At 39.6% G+C, this 21907-nt stretch overlaps 1 protein-coding gene across 27 annotated transcripts in view; it reads right to left on the bottom strand.

The window, feature by feature from the left end:
• The window catches only part of PTPRT (protein tyrosine phosphatase receptor type T), a 1303183-nt gene that overhangs the window by 230045 nt on the left and 1051231 nt on the right, over window positions 1–21907 (bottom strand). For all 27 annotated transcript variants that reach the window (XM_067013228.1, XM_067013229.1, XM_067013240.1 and 24 more), the window contains one exon: window positions 11369–11642. In XM_067013228.1, coding sequence (XP_066869329.1) covers window positions 11369–11642 — 274 coding nt within the window. The remainder of the gene's footprint in view (window positions 1–11368; window positions 11643–21907) is intronic.

The following is a 21907-nucleotide window of genomic DNA, read 5'->3' as shown; positions in this document are numbered from 1 at the left end:
ATACCACCAGATGTGGCCTGCCCACCAGAAAGACAAGATCCAGCCTCTTCCACCAGAACGAAGGCACCAGTCCCCTCCACCAGGAAGCCTACAACAACCTTACCCACTGGGGGCAGAAACCAAAAACAACGGGAACTACTAACCTGCAGCCTTCGAAAAGGAGACCCCAAACACAGTAAGTTAAGCAAAATGAGAAGACAGGGAAATACGCAGCAGATAAAGTAGCAAAGTAAAAACCCACCAGACCAAACAAATGAAGAGGAAACAGGCAGTCTACCTGAAAAAGAATTCAGAGTAATGATAGTAAAGAGGATCCAAAATCTTGGAAATAGAATGGAGAAAATACAAGAAATGTTTAACAAGGAACTAGAAGAACTAAAGAGCAAACGAACAATGATGAACAACACAATAAATGAAATTAAAAATTCTCTAGAAGGAATATAAATGAGTCAGAAGAACGGATAAGTGACCTGGAAGATAAAATAGTGGAAATAACTACTGCAGAGGAGAATAAAGAAAAAAGAATGAGAAGAATTGAGGACAGTTTTAGAGACCTCTAGGACAACATAAAATGCACCAACATTCGAATAATAGGGGCCCCAGAAGAAGAAGAGAAAAAGAAAGGGACTGAGAAAATATTGGAAGAGATTATAGTTGAAAACTTCCCTAACAGGGGAAAGGAAAGGGTCAATCAAGTCCAGGAGGTGCAGAGAGTCCCATACAGGATAAATCCAAGGAGAAACACGCCAAGACACATTATTACTCAAACTATCAAAAATTAAATACACAGAAAAAATATTAAAAGCAGCAAGGGAAAAGCAACAAATAACATACAGGGGAAACCCCATAAGGTCAACAGCTGATCTTTCAGCAGAAACTCTGCAAAGCAGAAGGGAGTGGCAGGACATATTTAAAGTCGTGAAAGGGAAAAACCTAAAACCAAGATTACTCTACCCAGCAAGGATCTCATTCAGACTCAACGGAGAAATTAAAACCTTTACAGACAAGCAAAAGCTAAGAGAATTCAGCACCACCAAACCAGCTTTAAAACAAATGTTAAAGAAACTTCTCTAGGCAGGTAACACAAGAGAATGAAAAGACGCACAAAGACAAACCCAAAACAATTAAGAAAATGGTCACAGGAACATACATATTGATAATTGCCTTAACTGTAAATGGATTAAATGCTCCAACCAAAAGACATAGACTGGCTGAATGGATACAAAAACAAGACCCGTATATATGCTGTCTAAAAGAGACCCATTTCAGACCTAGGGACATATACAGACTGAAAGTGAGGGGATGGAAAAAGATATTCCATACAAATGGAAAACAAAAGAAAGATGGAGTAGCAATTCTCATATCAGACAAAATAGACTTTAAAATAAAGACTATTACAAGAGACAAAGAAGGACACTACATTATGATAAAGGGATCAATCCAAGAAAAAGATATAGTAATTGTAAATATTTATAAACCCAATATAGGAGCACCTCAATACATAAGGCAAATGATAACAGCCATAAAAGGAGAAATTGACAGTAACACAATCATAGTAGGGGACTTTAACACCCCACTTTCACCAATGGACAGATCATCCAAAATGAAAATAAATAAGGAAACACAAGTTTTAAATGATACATTAAACAAGATGGACTTAATTGATATTTATAGGACATTCCATCCAAAAACAACAGAATACACTTTCTTCTCAAGTTCTCATGGAGCATTCTCCAGGACAGATCATATCTTGGATCACACATCAAGCCTTGGTAAATTTAAGAAAATTGAAATCGTATCAAGTATCTTTTCTGACCACAACACTATGAGACTAGATATCAACTACAGGAAAAAAATCTGTAAAAAATACAAACACATGGAGGCTAAACAATACACTACTAAATAACCAAGAGATCACTGAAGAAATCAAAGAGGAAATCAAAAATATCTAGAAACAAAAGACAATGAGAAAACGACAATGCAAAACCTATGAGATGCAGCAAAAGCAGTTCTAAGAGGGAAGCTTATAGCAATAGAATCCTACCTCAAGAAACAAGAAACATCTCAAATAAACAGTATAACCTTACACGTAAAGCAATTAGAGAAAGAAGAAAAAAAAAAACCCCAAAGTTAGCAGAAGGAAAGAAAGCATAAAGATCAGATCAGAAATAAATGAAAAAGAAATGAAGGAAACAATAGCAAAGATCAATAAAACTAAAAGCTGGTTCTTTGAGAAGATAAACAAAATTGATAAACCATTAGCCAGACTCATCAAGAAAAAAAGGGAGAAGACTCAAATCAATAGAATTAGAAACAAAAAAGAAGTAACAACTGACACTGCAGAAATACAAAGGATTATGAGAGATTACTACAAGCAACTATATGCCAATAAAATGGACAACCTGGAAGAAATGGACGAATTCTTAGGAAAGCACAACCTTCTGAGACTGAACCAGGAAAAAATAGAAAATATAAACAGAGCAATCACAAGCACTGAAATTGAACCTGTGATTTAAAATCTTCCAACAACAAAAGCCCAGGACCAGATGGTTTCACAGGCGAATTCTACCAAACATTTAGAGAAGAGTTAACACCTTTCCTTCTCAAACTCTTCCAAAATATAGCAGAGGGAGGAGCACTCCCAAACTCATTCGAAGAGGCCACCATCACCCTGATACCAAAACGAGAGAAAGATGTCACAAAATAAAGAAAACTACAGGCCAATATCACTGATGAACAAAGATGCAAAAATCCTCAACAAAATACTAACAAACAGAATCCAACAGCACATTAAAAGGATCAATCACCATGAACAAATGGGGTTTATCCCAGGAATGCACCGATTCTTCAATATACATAAATCAATCAATGTGATAAACCATATTAACAAATTGAAGGAGAAAAAACATATGATCATCTCAACAGATGCAGAAAAAGCTTTCGACAAAATTCAACACCCATTTATGATTAAAAAAAACCCTCCAGAAAGTAGGCATAGAGGGAACTTACCTCAACATAATAAAGGCAATATATGACAAACCCACAACCAACATCATTCTAAGTGGTGAAAAACTGAAACCGTTTCCACTAAGATCAGGAACAAGACAGGGTTGCCCACTCACCACTATTAATCAATATAGTTTTGGAAGTTTTAGCCACCGCAATCAGAAAAGAAAAAGAACTAAAAGGAATCCAAATCAGAAAAGAAGTAAAACTGTCACTGTTTGCAGATGACATGATATTATACCTACAGAATCCTAAAGATGCTACCAGAAAACTACTAGAGCTAATCAATGAATTTGGTAAAACAGCAGGATACAAAATAAATGCACGGAAATCTCTTGCATTCCTATACACTAATGATAAAAACTCTGAAAGAGAAATTAAGGAAACACTCCCATTTACCACTGCAACAAAAAGAACAGAATACCTAGGAATAAACCTACCTAAGGAGACAAAAGACCTGTATGCAGAAAACTATAAGATACTGATGAAAGAAATTAAAGGTGATACAAACAGATAAGAGATATACCATGTTCTTGGATTGGAAGAATCAACATTGTGAAAATGACTATACTACCCAAAGTAATCTACAGATTCAGCACAATCCCTATCAAACTACCAATGGCATTTTTCACAGAACTAGAACAAAAAATTTCACAATTTGTATGGAAACACAAAAGACCCCGAATAGCCAAAGCAAACTTGAGAAAGAAAAACGGAGTTGGAGGAATCAGGTTCCTCTTCAGACTATACTACAAAGCTACAGTAATCGAGCCAGTATAGTACTGGCACAAAAACAGAAATATAGATCAATGGAACAGGATAGAAAGCCCAGAGATAAACCCACGCACATATGGTCACCTTATCTTTGATAAAGGAGGCAAGAACATACAGTGGAGAAAAGACAGCCTCTTTAATAAGTGGTGCTGGGAAAACTGCACAGCTACATGTACAAGAATGAAATTAGAACACTCCCTAACACCATACACAAAAATAAACCAAAATGATTAAAGACCTAAATGTAAGGCCAGATAATATCAAACTCTAAGAGGAAAACATAGGCAGAACACTCTAGGACATAAATCACAGCAAGATCCTTTTTGACCCACCTCCTAGAGAAATGGAAATAAAAACAAAAATAAACAAATGGGACCTAATGAAACTTAAAAGATTTTGCACAGCAAAGGAAACCATAAACAAGATGAAAAGACAACCCACAGAATGGGAGAAAATATTTGCAAATGAAGCAACTGACAAAGGATTAATCTCCAAAACACACAAGCAGCTCATGCAGGTCAATATGAAAAGAACAAACAACACAGTCCAAAAATGTGCAGAAGGCCTAAATAGACATTTCTCCAAAGAAGATATACACATTGCCAACAAAGGCATGAAAGGATGCTGAACATCACTAATCATTAGAGAAATGAAAATCAAAACCACAATGAGGTATCACCTCACACTGCTCAGAATGGCCATCATCAAAATATCTACAAACAATAAATGCTGGAGGGGGTGTGGAGAAAAGGGAACTCTCTTGCACTCTTGGTGGGAATGTAAATTGATACACCACTCTGGAGAACAGTATGGAGGTTCCTTTAAAAAGTAAAAATAGAACTACCATATGACCCAGCAATCCCACCACTGGGCATATACCCTGAGAAAACCATAATTCGAAAAGAATCATGTACCACAATGTTCTCTGCAGCACTATTTACAATAGCCAGGACATGGAAGCAACCTAAGTGTGCATCGACAGATGAATGGATAAAGAAGACGTGGCACATATATACCACGGAATATTACTCAGCCATATACAGAAATGAAATTGAGTTATTGGTAGTGAGGTGGATGGACCAAAGTCTGTCATACAGAGTGAAGTAAGTAAGAAAGAGAATAACAAATACCATATGCTAACATATATATATATGGAATCTTTAAAAAAAGAAAACAAATGGTTCTGAAGAACCTAGGGGCAGGACAGGAATAAAAATGCAGATGTAAAGAATGGACTTTAGGACACAGGGAGGGGGAAGGGTAAGCTGTGACGAAGTGAGAGAGTGGCATGGACATATATACACTACCAAACGTAAAATAGCTAGCTAGTGGGAAGCAGCCGCATAGCACAGGGAGATCAGCTCCATGCCTTGCGACCACCTAGAGAGGTGGGATAGGGAGGGTGGGAGGGAGACACCAGAGGGAGGGGATATGGGATATATGTATACATATGGCTGATTCACTTTGTTATACAGCAGGAACTAACACACCATTGTTAAGCAATTATACTCCACTAAAGATGTTAAAAAAATATGCACAATGTTGTAAATAAAAACAACAGGCTAACATATAGTGAGTATTGGTGTGGATGGCTCTCAGATAATATAATTGGAAAATTCCCAAAGGATATGACATTGAAGATGAGGCCTGAAAACTGAGAAGGTACTAGTTCTTCAAAGAATGAAGAAGACAGACGTGGATAATATAGCAGCCTGCAAGAGGTCCCTGAAGTGAGAAAAATATCTTGGAATGTATGAGAAATAATGTCTTAGAAAATGGTCAAGAGAAGAGGGGTAGTTGAAATGTAGCAGGCATGGTCTAACTATATCTGGAGTACAATGCTAGGTTCTGGTTACCCCTTTTTAAGGAAGGCATTGGAAAAAAGGAGTCTGTCTATGAGAGAACAGAATACACAGGATGAAAGAGATACCGAAATCATGCCATATGAGAAATAGAAGTAATTGCATATTAAATATCAATGAGAGATGGCCTGGGTGGCCAGGGATGGTAGTTGATACTGTCGTATTTTCTCCAAAAGGCTGACATGGTAAAGGATGATTTTGATTTGTTCAAATCAATACAAGTGTCCAAGAGTAGAGAGTTAAGGGGACAGAATTGGGCTTTATAGAAAGGAGAAAATTCTAACAATTTTTCTTGTTCAACAAGGGAATCAACTCTTTCCCTCCAAAGAATTGCAGTGGTCAAGCTGAGGCTATATAATGCCTTGCCAAGAACACTTTCTTAGCGATTTCTATGTTGGCTTCTGGTGTAGATTAGATGACACCTCAAAATCATCCAATTCTTAACTGCTATAGATCCGTAATATTGTTGTATCCAAAACAAATAGTTACAATATGGCCTGATTCGCAAGAAAGACAGATGCTGAGAATTCAGCACCAAAGACAGTGCTTCAACAGGTGGGACTGACCTTGTTATCTGTAAGAAAGCATAAATGGGTAAATGGGATATTGGGTTGGCCCAAAAGTTCGTTTGGGTTTTTCCATAAGATGCTATGGAAAAACCCAAATGAACTTTTGGGCCAACCCAATACTAATCTGATCAAAATTCCAAACGCAAGTGCCTGTGAACAACTCACACTTCATGAATGTGCCTGCAAGGACTCTGAACCCCATGCTTCATAATAGACATCATACTCGGACTCTCCATGGTTTTTATAGGGCTGGATTAAATTACTCCACATTTATATAGTTCACTGTAGAGTTTACAAAATATCTTTACTCCCATCCTAATAATAGTCAAGATTTAATGAGTGACCTCCACATTTCTAAACCTAATGACTAATTATTTAACACGTTATTTTACTTATTTATTTTTGGTCTCTCCCCTACTAGAATGTAAATGCTATGAGGGCGAGGAATTTTTTTAAAAATTTTTATTTATTTATTTATTTTTGGCTGCGCTGGGTCTTCGTTGCTGCATTGTTGCTGCACGCAGGCTTTCTCTAGTTGTGAAGAGCAGGGTCTACTCTTCGTTGAGGTGCATGGGCTTCTCATTGCGGTGGCTTCTCTTGCTACCGAGCACGGGCTCTAGGCACGCTGGCTTCAGTAGTTGTGGCTCGCAGGTTCTAGAGCGCAGGCTCAGTAGTTGTGGCACACAGGCTTAGTTGCTCCGTGGCATGTGGGATCTTCCCAGACCAGGGCTCAAACCCATGTCCCGTGCATCAGCAGGCAGATTCCTAACCACTGCACCACCAGGGAAGCCCCGAGGGCAAGGAATTTTTGTCTGTTTGGCTTACTGCTTTATTCCCAGCACTCAAAAAAGGTGCCTTTTTTGGTGGTGGGGACATAGAGTGTGTGCTTGCTAGATGTTTCCTTAATTAATTAATCAGTCACATCTAACTCTTTTAATAGGTTACTTAAAAGTCACACAGTTACTAGGGTGTTGTGTATAGGCAGTCTGATTGTAAAGGCTGAATATTTAGCCACTCTGCTAAGCTGAAAAAACTTCTTTACTATTCACAGAATAAATATATCTGAACCCTAAAATTCTCTTACTCTGTTTTGACTGAAACTTGTAGATGGGATTGGAAGCAATGAAATTGACTGATAGTAAATCATTCAACCTTGCCCACAACCACCCTGCAACAAATGGCCATTTCTGCTTTCCTTTAATTTTTTGAATGTAATATAACTTTGCCCTAACCTTTGTTTTTAATCTTCTAGTGATACAGATTTGCTGAATTCTCGTTTTTACTTGACTCAAGACATTTTACTCCTTTATGAAGGGAGTAAAGCATCACTTAAAAAATATATATAGTGCTTCTGTTTTCTGGCTTGCTTTATAGTTGCTGATTTTCATGTTTACTTATAGTTTCCTTTATTTCTCCCCCTTTTCTTTGCAGACTGTTGTCTTCTGGCTTTTTTACGATAGATTGGAAGGCTGCCTTTATGTTCCAAAAAAGTATACTTTAAAAAAATCTTAGTATCAAAAATAAAGTAGTCATTAGCTATTCTATCCTGTCTAAAGTGGGAAAATTAGCAGATTTTTTATTTACATTCATCAATCCTCCAACTCTTCCTTAGTTTTTGTTGACATAAGAATGAATTACAGACCCATATCACAACTGTTGACTTTTTACATTATACATCTTTTCTTTAAGCAATTGCTTTTACTATTAACCTCTCTGTAACATGTTTAGAGCAATTATTTAGCATTAATGTGATATTTAATTAGTTTCCATGCTCACTGTGGGTCTTTTTATTTCGTATTTCTCTATTCTTGATTTCTTTATTTTGGTTCATTGCTTGGTCAGTTGCTCTTTGAATGATTTATTAGAAGCAGGACCTGTGGGACCCTCAGGACGGTGAGAATGTCTTTCTGATGCATTTATACAAGAACAACAACTTGGCTGATAAGAAATTTGTGGGTTATAACATTTTTTCCTCAAAAATCCTCCAGGCTTAACTGCATCGTTTTCCGCCCTTTATGATACGGCAAAATCTGAGGGAGCCAAGCAGAGATATGTTAGACCGAGAATGACTTTCCTGCTCCTGTGTCCCTTTCACACAACTCTTCTCGGTGAAACTTAATACTACGCAGTAATTTGAGATGGTGCATGTTTTCTCTCTTGCTAGAAGAATACAATACTCTGAGTGCCAGCTCCCACAGCTTTTTCCTCCCTGTTCCTGCGAGGCCGACTACACCCTCAAGACACCTGGCATAAGCACCCATCCAGTTCCATTCCTGCTCGTGTTTCATTGCAGCAAACCTTAGTTCCCAAATGGGTGTACACATGGGGTGAGATCAGAGGCATGAGTAATTAAATGGCTTTGTTTATCTTGGAAGCAGCAGTAGAAACTGCTTCTTAGATGAGGTAGCTTCACAGTGGGGTGACTTTTTCCCAATGGCAAAACCCCATGTCTTGAAAATGGTTTCTATTCTACGACGTCTGGGGAGCAAGATCTCCAGTAGTCCTCCTGCCTCATCTGCTGTTCTTTTAGGACCTACCATGCTCAGGTTGGGGAAGTCTCTCCTGGGGTCCATTTTCCAGTCTCCTGGGTTCTACAAACTTGGTCTGTTGCTGGGTTTTCAGGAGAATCTTGGTAGGAAGGTGATAGCAGGTGAATTGAAATGAAGCTACGACTCCGCTCCACGGCATGGAAACCCAACAGCACCTCTTGATACGTTGCCAAGAGCAGGGAAAGCCATCCTTTCTCAGGGTTGTGCTGAACCAAGAAACTGGCTCAGATGGGATGCAGAGAACCAAGAACAAGATGAGCTCCCAGATGCTTCTGGCCATCGTTATGTCTTCCTCCTCAATACATCAGAGTGTTGTATGCAGAGGCAAGACCAGATGGACAGGTGGAAGGCAGTCTGGCTTCTTTTTGTAGTTTTATACTCTCTGTGAGGAATGTTGCTTGAACCAGTAATGAATGCAGAACTGAAATACCAATGTGGAATCTAAATGGGTATGTGGACATTTTAAATGTTAATTAGTTTCTCAATCCAGGTTTCTCGTAAGGTAATGACTGCCACTGACAGACTAGACTATCTTGGCCACAGGCCAAGTTCTGTAAGAACTTCACCAAATCTTGCTTCTGTCTCAGATTTCCCTTCCTCAGTGAGCCTCTCACTTCTACAGAAACACTGTGGAACATGGCACATAAGATTCCCTTACATTTATAGAAGCTCTTTGAGGGCACATACTACATAATCTTAATACGAACTATCGGATCTAGCAAACGTCACTGTTCGTTATCTATTTGCTGAATGAAATATGGCAACCTGAAACATGTCCACAAAAGCATCCTAGATGGAAAATACTTCAGTATAAGAGGAACTTAAAGATAGTTAGCTTGCAGAACATAAGAGCAGTTGGGTGTGTGTGTATAGAGGGGAAGTGAATGGTGGAAAAGTTCTTATGTAACTGAAAACAAATGCCACCTGAGAAGGTGATTGCACTGGTTATACTGGGACCTAAAAGTATGGATCAAGAGCAATGGGTAGAAGCTACAATAAACGATATATTTAAAGCAGTCAAAAAAAAAGCTTTCTTAGAGCCACAGCCTCCACAAAGCTCAGCAAAGTTACCACATAAAGAAGTGAGTTCTCTGTCATTGGAGGTATTCAAGAATAAGCACTAACATCATCAAATAAATGCTGGAGAGCATGTAGAGAAAAGGGAACCCTCCTACCCTGTCTGTGGGAATGTAAATTGGTGCAGCCACGACGGAGAACAGTATGGAGGTTCCTTAAAAAACTAAAAATAGAGTTGCCATATGATCCAGCAATCCCACTCCTGGGCATATATCCAGAGAAAACCTTAATTCAGAAAGATACCTGCATCCTAATGTTGACAGCAGCACTATTTATAATAGCCAAGACATGGAAGCAACCTAAATGTTCATCATTTGAATGGATAAAGAAGATGTGGTATATATGTGTATACACACACACACACACACACACACACACACACACACACACACACAGTGGAATACTACCCAGCCATAAAAAAGAATGAAATAATGCCATTTGCAGCAACATGGATGGACCTAGAGATTATCATACTAAGTGAAGTAAGTCAGAAAGAGAAAGACAAATATCATATGATATTACTTATATGTGGAATCTAAAATAATGATACAAATCAACTTATTTACAAAACAGAAATAGACCCATAGACATAGAAAACAAACTTATGGTTACCAAAGAGGAAAGGGGTTGGAGGAGTTCGGGATTAACAGATACATTACTATATGTAAGACAGATAAACAACAAGGTACTACTGTATAGTGCAGGGAACTATTTACAATATCCTGTAATAAACCATAATGAAAAAGAATATGTATATATAACTGAGTCACTTTGCTGTACACCAGAAGGTAACACAACATTGTAAATCAACTATACTTCAATTTTAAAAAAAGACTAATCATTAACATCAGTTAACTGTGATACTGTAATATTGACTGAAGCACTGTTTTGTATGTAGGGGGAGGGAGGGAGATATTGGATGACCTTTCAGATCCCTTACAGCCCTGTGATTCTGTAACGTTATGACTGGCACTCCTCAGTAACCAAAAAAATATCTGACACAAAAAGGTTACCTTGTCTTTGGGAGAAAAATACTTTCTAATGTGACTAACGGTAATGATAAAGGGGTTAGCAGTCATTGAGTAACTGAAACATGTTTAGTGCATTAATAGATATCAAATTTATAGGTATTCTTCTATAGATGAGGAAATTAAGACTCGGATCTGCATATGATTTGCCCAAGTGAAACACCTTTCTATCCTCTAATACAGGGGTCTCAGAATTTTTTTCTGTGAAGGGCCATATAGTAAATATTTCAGGTTTTATGCAGCATAGAGTCTGTCTCAACTACTCAAGTGTACTGCTGTAGCATCAAAGCAGTTACAGAGCGTGGAAATGAATAGGCGTCACTGTATTCAAAACCAAAAACCAAAAACCAACAACAACCCTTTACTCACACAAAAAAGGCATGGGTCAGGACGATTTGGTCCACAGGCCTTAGTTTGTCAACCTCTGCTCTAAAGCCATGCTGCCTTCTCATTTAAGAATGGAAAAACAAGGCAAGACATGGCCTCCATGTGGCCATACTTACTCCATTTGCTTTGCTGAGCGCCTGGAAGTAGATGCTGTAGCTTTTCAGAGGGGAAAGAGGTGGGTTCCAGTAGCCATTGTATGTCTTGTTGTCACCCACTGTAAATGGCTGGGTGACAGGCAGGTTGGCAGGCTTCAATTCAGCAGCAAAGTAGTGTAGAGAATCGAGGCTGGAGGCATTCCTATAGCTCACCGGCACCGAAAAGCACTCAATGATGTCAGCTGCCCTCCGTGACTTCTGAAGTCGCTCCTCCTTGACAACCAGCTGATAAACACTGGACAGGAAAGAGGAGAGGCAGATGAGCAACTGCCTGAAGGGATGAACTTTTACTTATCATCGTCACTTCTGTCTGCAACTTAAACCTCCCTCCTGAGCTTCAGACTTATGAACCCGCTGCTTTGTAGAAACAGATTTCCCTGTAGATGTTCCAAAGCCAGCTCACGCTGCATATGTCCGAAAATGCAACTCAGTTTCAACCCCTACAAACCTGCATGCTCCTCCTTCTACATTTCTTTCCTTAGTGAGGGTAGCATTGCTCATCAAGTGGCCAGATCTTGAACACGGGGCTTAGTCTCATTTCCTGCATCCTTGGTTTGCACTCTGCTTTAATCACCAAGCTCTGTTGAGTTGACATCAGCAATCTGAACCTGCCCCTCCCTTTTTTTCTCCTCCCATCAAATTGCTGAGGTTGGGCACTTCCCCACCTCTTAGCTGAACTCAGCTAGTCTCTTTGCCTCTAACTGATTGGATCAACTCACCAGTCAATCCACTGACCTTCCTAAAGGTAAACACTGTCCCTCTTCAGGCACTTTCATAGGCTCTCCATTATTCAAATGAGACAATCTAGACTCCTCATCCTGACCTTTGGGGCACTTTGTGTCTGGCTTCTAGTCTACCCCTCAGAGAGTCTTATGGTAAATCCCTCATTGCAGCTGCTGCAGACCCCATGCTATTGCACAAACCTCCTTTGGATCCCAGCCTATGCCATCACCAGTTCGTGCTTCCTCCATCTGCAATGCCCTCGCATTCAACTTCTGCCTGTGGAAGCCTTTCTCTAAAGGCTAAGCCTATCTTTCATCTCCTCTATGAAGCCGGTATAGATCCTCCAAATCTGAATGACTTTCCCCCTACTCCGCTCCTCCACTGCTCGTTAATGGCTATCTGCTCGGGATGGCAATAACATAAGCATGCAACTGCTGTTTCTAGGTCTAGACTGTGACCTTTCAGGCAGTGGAAGTTGTGGCTTAGTTATCTCTGTATCACTCTCCTCCATCCACATGCTGCTCAGCAGGTTGCCTGATACCTATACAGTGATCAGTGAATGCTTGTTCAAGTGGACCAAGTTGAACTAAAATTGAAAATAAGCATGGAACCCAACCGGACAGGACGCAGAAACCCTAATCAAGATACACAGTGATTCCTCTGAGCTCCTGCCCAGTGATCTCACACATTCCCTTCAACTTAGAAGGACTGTAAGAAGGTGTTAATGTGTGAAGAGAGATGACCGAGCCTTTTTAAAACACCAGCTGTATGCCAAAGGTGTAGGCTCCTTTTATAAAAGTTATCCTAAATTTTGTGAATTTTGATAACATTTTACTATCTCTTCAAATGCCCAGTTTGTAGTTCTCTTGAATAAATGCTCTTTTTTTTTTAAAGATCTTTATTGCACATATCTCTGGGACTCATGATTTAAGCCAATTACCCAAAGAGTGTACCTCCAGGAACTTTTGCAAATGAATGAAGTGATTGCAGCAACGGCCTCAAACCAATCGTCTAAAGATGGCACAGCGAACGAACACGTGGTTTATAAAAATGGCACGTGGTGAGTGCTACCGTTCTTCCATCAGACTCTACCCGTCTAAGGACACTTGGTTAAGAAGCACAACTTGGTGGAGACAGAGGTGCAGGATTATTTCATTAGGGAACAAAGGCTACAGAGGGACTGACCCAAGGACACATGACACAATCAACATGTCAGGTCTTCCCCTGGATCTCCTTGAGCATGGGGACGGTCAGCAGTGCGGATGCGAAACAAATGGGCATGGGAGTGCTGCCCCTGGATGAGTGATATGTGAGTGGAGGCGAGCAGCAGCTCAATGAGACGCCTGCTCTCTGCTGTGCACATCTGGACAAGAACTCAACAGCCCAGAGTGCATGTGAGTGAACATGGCCAACCTCTCTGGGAGTACAAACTACATCTGAGTGTGAACGACGTCCAAGTGAGGATCTGTAGGCCCTGGGTGTCTGAAAGCTGAGCGAACATGTACATACTCTCTGAATGAGCAGGTGTAACATCCAGACAAATGTGAACCTGAGTGTTTGGACACCTAAATAAGTGAGTATGAAATCTGAGGGAGTGTCTCCAACAGCCCAAAGTGTGTGTTATGTATTTGCGTGTGTGTGAGACATCCATATGTGTACATAAAACTGAAGTCAATAATTAAATTATGACTTTAATATTCATCCTATCCTCAACTCTGAGCTCTTTTACAATGGTACTATCACTATGTTTATCAGGACAGTTAAGCTCAAAACAGTCCCTGAAAAACAGTACAAAGACCCAAGTCCCAAACTGAGGTCATGGGGTGAGAGTGGAGGAGCACCTAGGCCAGTTTGCAGGACCTGTATTACTTTACATATAACAAGAATCTCGAGTAAAACTGAATCTGGCTAGCGTGCTAAGGACTACTTGTTGCGGGTCCATTACTCACGTGACTCTAATCTATGAGGGAAAGGGCGAAAAGGAACTAAGAGAAAAGGAGCAACAGCCTCTTGGGTTCACCTGTCCATGCTTGCAATACCACCTATAATACTCTACACTGGGCTCGGGGGACACTCAACGGATCCAGCCCCTCATGCCCTCTTGACCAGGTCGGGAGGGACCAACAGCCTCATCTCTAGAAGCAGGACGTTGAAAAGAGCTATGGGTCCCTGCTTTCCCCTGAGGCCCAGCCTCTCCCTAATCACCACTTGGGTTAATCCCACCCACACGAGAAGACCTCTGTCTCTGTTTCTCAGCCCAGAAGTCTCATGCCACCCTTGAATCCTTCTGTCATCCTTACCCCAAAAGCTTGGGAGCTTCACTGGGGCTGGATTCCACTCCCTAGAATCATTCTGTTGTCCCTGTCCCTCTGATAATGGGATGGATCAAGGAGAGTCACAAGGCTGGCCCGAGGGCTGCCCACCAGTGGCATGAGATTCTGCAGCCACGGACGGCCAAGCAGCGGGGTCTTCATTGAGCTCTGACACGTGAACGCTGCCAAGGGCTACAGAGAGAGGCAAATCATCTCTCCAGGGGTCAGCCTGCGACCCCACTGCCCCCTCCTCCCCACCAATCTGATTATTGAGGACTCGCTTGTCAATTCAACCAAACCCAGCGGCCAGATTACAGATGAGGAAGCTGAGGCTGAGAGGCTGAGTCCTGCACGGGTGTCAAACTGCAGCAAAAGTAGAAATTCAGACTCACGGTCAGTTCAGTAACCTTTCTTTTTCTCTACCTTCCTTCTTCTTCCATAAGCCAACAAAATGTGCAGAGGGCCTTCCAAGCATTTTTTTGTTTTTTGGTTTTTTTTTTGCTTGGCAGCTGAAATTGCATAGCTCTATTCCACCCAGCCCTGTCTGAAATCACAAAGACTAGCAAAGGATATTTTTTGGGTTAAACTGTGTTGTCAACATATGGTTCACATACAATTGGGATCAATGTGCCAGAGCACACCCAGCAGCTTCCTGAGGCCCACTGTGTCTGTAGTCTGTCCATTCAGAGGCAAATGTACAATTGCAGCCAGAAAGCTGTAAACCATTTCATCATATAAATCTTTTTTTGCCAGGGAATGCAGCCTCTCTCAAAGATCTGGGAGCTCTGACTAAGGGGAAGGAGGTAAGAAATGGCCAAGCAAGTTATGCGACTTTCCTGTCCCTGAAATACATACTGTAGGAAGCGGAGGGAGAAAAACGAGAGAGGGGGCATTATTTTTGTTTCTGAGGTAACTTCATTCTCATCATTGTCTTGAAAATATATTTATTGAAGCTCTTTTCAGCTCGCTGGTGATGATTAAATCATACCTAAATGAGACTACCCACTCCCCGCCCCCCCTGCCCAAGTCATTATCTCTAGTGCAAAATAAGTGGTTAGAATAAACTATTCAGGATCATTTGTAAAGAGACAGGATTTTTTTAAGTAGAAAATTCCTGATAGTATGAGAATAACTTATTCTGTTCTACGTTTACGTCACAACATACAACATTTACTCATACATTTCCCCCTACTGTGATACCTTCTCTATTTCTCCCAATGAGAAGGTGGACATTTATGACCACATTTTCTGCATAATTTATTATAAGGGTCTCTTCTTTCAGGACCCTGAAAGCTAGGCTGCAACCTCACCTCAATGCATAAGGCCAAGGGGCATTTGCACCTCTTTCACCTCCTTAGCTTTGGTTTCCTCACTGTCAATGTCCACTGTTCATCCTCTTTCTACAGTGACTGATACCCCCTCCCCTCTCCTCCCTGACTTTTCAGACCCAGGCTAGCCAGCAACTTCTATATTTTAGTTTCAGTGTCTCCTGAGACAAGAATACTCTACTCTGGTCCAAAGTCCAAGACCCCAGCTCGTAGAGGTCAATAGCCTTAGATGCCTTTAAGAGCAAAACCTGCAGGAACCTCTGCAGGCTTTGGAAGAACCCCGCCTCTGGACTCTCTCTCATGCCTCCTCTGCTTTCCAAATGAATAGTTTAGATGACGACTCATGCTTCTCTGACCAGGTACCACTGAGGGGCACCAGGGACCTATCAGACCCATGCCTCCATCATAGACACATCCTGTGGCGCCCTTTCCATATCCAGGGAAGATGTTTCCAGCCAGAGGCTGTATCCATTCAGAATGTTGAAGTCAGAAGACAGATGGAGGGTATGCTGCTCAACTTCAGAAAGTGGCATATTTGAGCCAATGTTCTCCCGGAAATAGGTTTGTCTTAGTTCAAGTTCTTCTAGAAACAGACCCTCAGCCAAAGTTTCAATGCAAATAATCTGTTAAAGAAGTGGTCCCAGGAGAAACCAGTAAGGGAGTGAGGGAAGAGGAGAGAAGAGGGCAGAAGCTAAGTAAGAATATGATTTCAAGGCAAGGTCCCAGACTCAATCTGATCCCATAGGGAGTTCTGGAGCATAAATTATACCCCACAGTTTGTCTTATCTCAAGCCAAGGGTGTTTGAGCCTCTGATACCAATCAGTTATTGGTTATGGACCCTCCTGGAGAGACAAACTCCCAGGTACGCCCAACTTTGTGGGTCAACCAAGGTGGCTCTGGTAGCCTAATGGCAATCCTTCAAAGATGGTCACGGTCAAGGGCCATTCGCATCAAAGCACATAGAATGTGGACGATGGGCACATTGCAGGAAAGGGGAGATGAGGGGATCTTTATGGGCACCAACAGTTCCCCTACAGGGCACCTATGACCAATGACCACATGGGACTTGCATAAGAGCAGAGATCCAGTTAGGCAAAGTATTTTTCAACCACTGTTTTCAGCCCAACTCTGCTGAGGCATATAGTAACATTCCATCAATCACAGTGACTTCTCCACCAAGATTTCTTTTTTTTTCTTTTATAATATTATTTATTTATTTGTAAATTTGATTTACTTTTATAGTTGAAGTATACTATTATACTTCTATAGTTATATAAGAGCCACAGGTACAAGGAGTTGATAAATATGTACAAGTATAAAATATCTAAGTAAGAGTAAAATAAAAATAGTTTTAAGTCCAGTGGAAGCCCCTTCAGGCAGCTCCCACATCCTTTGGTGGCCCCATTGATCACTGAGCACACCGTTGCTTGCAGGCACCACAAGATGTTCGAGGTTCACCTGTGCCCTCCTTCCCTGGAACCATAATCAGGCACTTCTGGGCACCAAGTAAGCTCATTGTACTTTTATACAATTGCTTCTATGCCCTTTAACTGGACAGAATTAAGGAATACAGTTTTTAATTGAAGTAAAGTCAATTTTGTGTGTTTCAGGTGTGCAGCAAAGTGTTTCACTCATACATATGTGTGTGTGAATTCTTTTTCAGATTCTTTCCCATTATAGGTTATTACAAGATATTGAATATAGTTCCCTGTGCTATACAGTAGGACCCTGTTGTGAAATACCTTTTTAAATATCATAAGTTCATACTGATTAGCTCATACTGGTATTGCCAATTCAAATCCAGTACTGTAAGATTCTTCTTTACCTTTCCTATATTTGTTTTTCCAAATTCCTATACCAAGAACCCTCATTTTCAATATCCTTATTTTACTCATATACATTGTCACATGACACACACAAAATAGTTTCACATTAACTCATCAACATTACAACCAACCTCAAAACTTATAAGTACAGTTCAAGATTTCTGAACTGCCTTGCTCTAGTTCCCTCCCAGATGGTTCAGTCCTAAAGCCATGAGACAGGGCAGAGCAAGCAGGGGTCTGTACACGATGGGGGAAGCCATGGTGACCCAGAGTAGGGAGTTGAAGCCCACCCAGCATCCCTGAGTCTGTTTCTGGAAGAACCCAACCTAAAATAACCACTATATGCCTCAACTTCCTCATATTTAAAAATCAGGCTGTGGGCCTTCTTAAATGGTGGAGTGAGGAGCTCAACACATTCTCTCTCCAAAGAGCAACGATTAAACTGAACAGTATTAGCAACAATAACAATTTTAGTAGTGACTGGAGGAAAATTTATAGCTTTAAATAACTATGTTAGAAAAGAAGAAAGATCTCAAATCATTAATCTAAGTATCTACCTTAAGACAGTAGAAAAATATGAGCAAACCAAACTCTAAACAGGCAGAAAGAAAACAAGAGTAAAAATTAGAGTGAATATCAATGTAATAGGAGACATAAAAATAAGAGTGAAAAATCAATGAAATGAAAGTTGGTTTTTGAAAAGATCAACATAATTGGCAACTCTTTCTCTACACTGATCCAAAGACAAAGAGCTATGACATAAACTAACAAAATCAAGGATGAAAGAGGAGGCATCACTACTGAGCCTATAGAAATTTTAAAAATTATAAGGGAATGCTATGAAAAACTTTATGCCAAATAACAGACAACATAGATGAAATAGATAAATTCGTAGAAAGACAACTTGCCAAAACTGACTCATGAAAAAATAGAAAATTTCAATATACTCATCACCAGTAAAATAATTGAATTAGTAATTAAATTCTTCCCTCAAAAAGCCCCAGCCCATATGGCAAATATTAAAACAATAAATAGTTCTGATATCCAGAAAATACGAAATGAATTCTGACTCATTCTGTGAGGCCCTGATATCAAAACCAGAGTAATACATTACAGTGAAAGTAAACTACAGCATTATCCTTCATGAATATAGAACTAAAAAATATTTAACCAAATATTAGCAAACTAAATCTAGCAACATATGAAAAAGATCGTACATCATGACTAAGTGAGATTTATTCCAGGAATGCAAGGTTGATTTAATATCCAAAATCAATTAATGCAATACACCATATTTTTCAAATAAAGGGAAGAAACATCATGATAATTTCAACAAGTTCAGAAAAAATATTTGAAAAAAACCCAATGCATATTTATGATAAAAAGTACTAACAAACTAGGACTAGAAAAAAAAAACTTTCTAAATTTGGTAAGTCCACCCTCAAAATACATAAAACTAACATCATACTCCAGGGTAAAAGATCAAACGCTTTCCCTTTAAAATCAGGAATAAGACAAGGACATTTGTTTAACATTGTACTAGAGATTCAAACCAATGAAATTAGGCATTGTACTAGAGATTCTAGCCAGTGAAACTAGTTAATTCATTAATTAAAGGTACCCAGATTCGAAAGGAAGAAGTAAAGCTTTTTACTTGCAGGTGACATTATTCTGTATGTAGAAAATTCTAAAGAATATACACACACATAACTTGAAATAAAACAATTTCAATAAGGTCACAAGATATAAGACCAATATACAAAAATGAATTATCTTTAGCACTAGGAGAGGACAATCTGAAAATGAAATTAAGTAAACAATTCTATTCACAATAGTATCAAAAAGAATACCTAAAAATAAATCTAAACAAAAGACGTGAAATACTTAGACACTGAAAAGTATAAAAAAACTGCTGAAAAAAATGAAGAATATCTAAATAAATGAAGAGGCAGTCCCTGTTTATAGATTGAAATAGGCAATATTGTTAAGATGGCAATTCTCATCAAATTTATGTACAGATTTAAAGCAATCTCTATCAGAATCCCAAAGACTTTTCAAAAAAAACAAGCATCTGATAAATTGGATGTTATCAGATTTTTTTTAAAAAAATTTGACTTCAAAAGACACTATTAAACCAATGAAAAGACAAGCTACATATTGAGAGAAAATATTTGCAAGGTATGCAAGGTGTGATGACATATCTAACATATATAATGACATAATACAACTCAATAATAAAAACACTAACAATCCAATTTAAAAATTGGCAAAAGATTTGACTAGACATTTCACCAACGATAAAATACAAGTGGCTTATAAACTCATGAAAAGATGGTCAACCTTAAGAGGTGTGGCCAAGATGGTGGTGTTGGAAGACCCTGAGCTCAGCTCCTCCCATGGGCACACCAAAATTACAACTGTTTACAGAGTAGCTATCTATGAGAATGACCTGAAGACTAGCAGAAAAGATTTTCCACAACTAAAGATATAAAGAAGGAATCAAACTTATATATGGAATCTAAAAAAATAATACAAACGAATATATATGCAAAACAGAAACAGACTCACAGATACAGAAAACAAACTAGTGGTTACCAAAGGGAAGAGGCAAGGGGGAGGGGCAAATTAGGGGTATGGGGTTAAGACATACAAATTACGATGTATAAAATAGATAAGCAACAATGATATATTGTACAGCACAAGTAATCACAGCCATTATCTTTTTTTTTTTTTTTTTTTGTGGTACACGGGCCTCTCACTGTTGTGGCCTCTCCCTTCGCGGAGCACAGGCTCCGGATGCACAGGCTCAGCGGCCATGGCTCACGGGCCCAGCCGCTCCGCGGTATGTGGGATCTTCTCAGACCAGGGCACAAACTCGTGTCCCCTGCATCGGCAGGCGGATTCTCAACCACTGCGCCACCAGGGAAGCCCACAGCCATTACCTTATAATAACTTTTAATGGAGTACAATCTGTAAAAATACTGAATCACTATGCTATATACCTGAAATTAATGTAATATTGTAAAACAACTATACTTCAATTATAAAAATTTAAAAAATAAAAACAAAAAAGAACAAAAGAAAATAAGACAACAACAATTAAAAAAAAAAACACAATGAGAAACCACCCCCCTTCCCACTTAGAACAGCTATCAGTAAAAAGACAGACAATTACAAGTGTGGGCAAGGGTACTGGAAAACTGGAACTGTCATACATTGCTGTGGGAAAGTCAAATGGTGCAGTCACTTTGGAAAATAGTCTGGAAGTTCCTTAAAAAGGTAAACATAAAGCTACCATTCACCCAGCTATTCCATTCATAAATACTTAGCTATGTATGTCTGTACATAAACTTGTATACAAATGTTAATAACAGTATTATTCATAATAGCCAAAACACTAAAACAATCTAAATGTCTATCAAGTGGTGAACAGATAAACAATATGTGGTATATCCATAGAATGAAATATTATTCAGCAATAAAAGAAACAATTCACTAATATACTCTACAGGATGGATGAGGGTCAAAAATATTATGCTAAATGAGAGAAGCCAGATGAAAAGCACTTCATATACTGTATGATTCCATGCACATGAAATGTCAAGAAAATGCAAATTTATAGAGACATTAATCAGATTAGTGTTTGCCTGGGCCTGCAGGTGTGAACAGGAACCAAATGCACTGAGGCACAGGGTATTTCATGGTGTGATGAAAATTTTCTAAAATGGGACCGTGGTGGGCTTCCCTGGTGGCGCAGTGGTTGAGAGTCCGCCTGCCGATGCAGGGGACGCGGGTTCGTGCCCCGGTCCGGGAAGATCCCACATGCCGCGGAGCGGCTGAGCCCGTGAGCCATGGCCGCTGAGCCTGCGCGTCCGGAGCCTGTGCTCCGCAACGGGAGAGGCCACAACAGTGAGAGGCCCGCGTACCGCAAAAAAAAAAAAAAAAAAGTGGCAAATGGGACCGTGGTGATGGTTGCACAACCCTACAAATTTACTGAAAATCATTGAATTGTACACTAAAAACTGACTGAATTTTATGGTATGCAAATTATACCTCAATAAAGCTCTTAAAGAAATGAGGGAAAATGGACTGAGTAATCTTGGCTGTGCTTTCTCCCTTCCAAAGAGTCTGTGCTTTAGTATTCATTGATGCACACATTTCAATACAGAAATGCTATGATAAACTTTTGGCATTATTGTACAAGATGGGCTAAGAAACAGGTGTGAGTTTTATAATCCCCAACAGAATCTAGCTTTGCAATTACATTCCACACATTAAAGGTCACTTGGAACTATGAGACTGAAATTTAC

This window comes from Kogia breviceps, chromosome 14 (genome assembly GCF_026419965.1).
Source record: "Kogia breviceps isolate mKogBre1 chromosome 14, mKogBre1 haplotype 1, whole genome shotgun sequence".
NCBI classification, from domain to species: domain Eukaryota; kingdom Metazoa; phylum Chordata; class Mammalia; order Artiodactyla; family Physeteridae; genus Kogia; species Kogia breviceps.
This window is presented reverse-complemented; position numbering and strand designations above follow the sequence as displayed.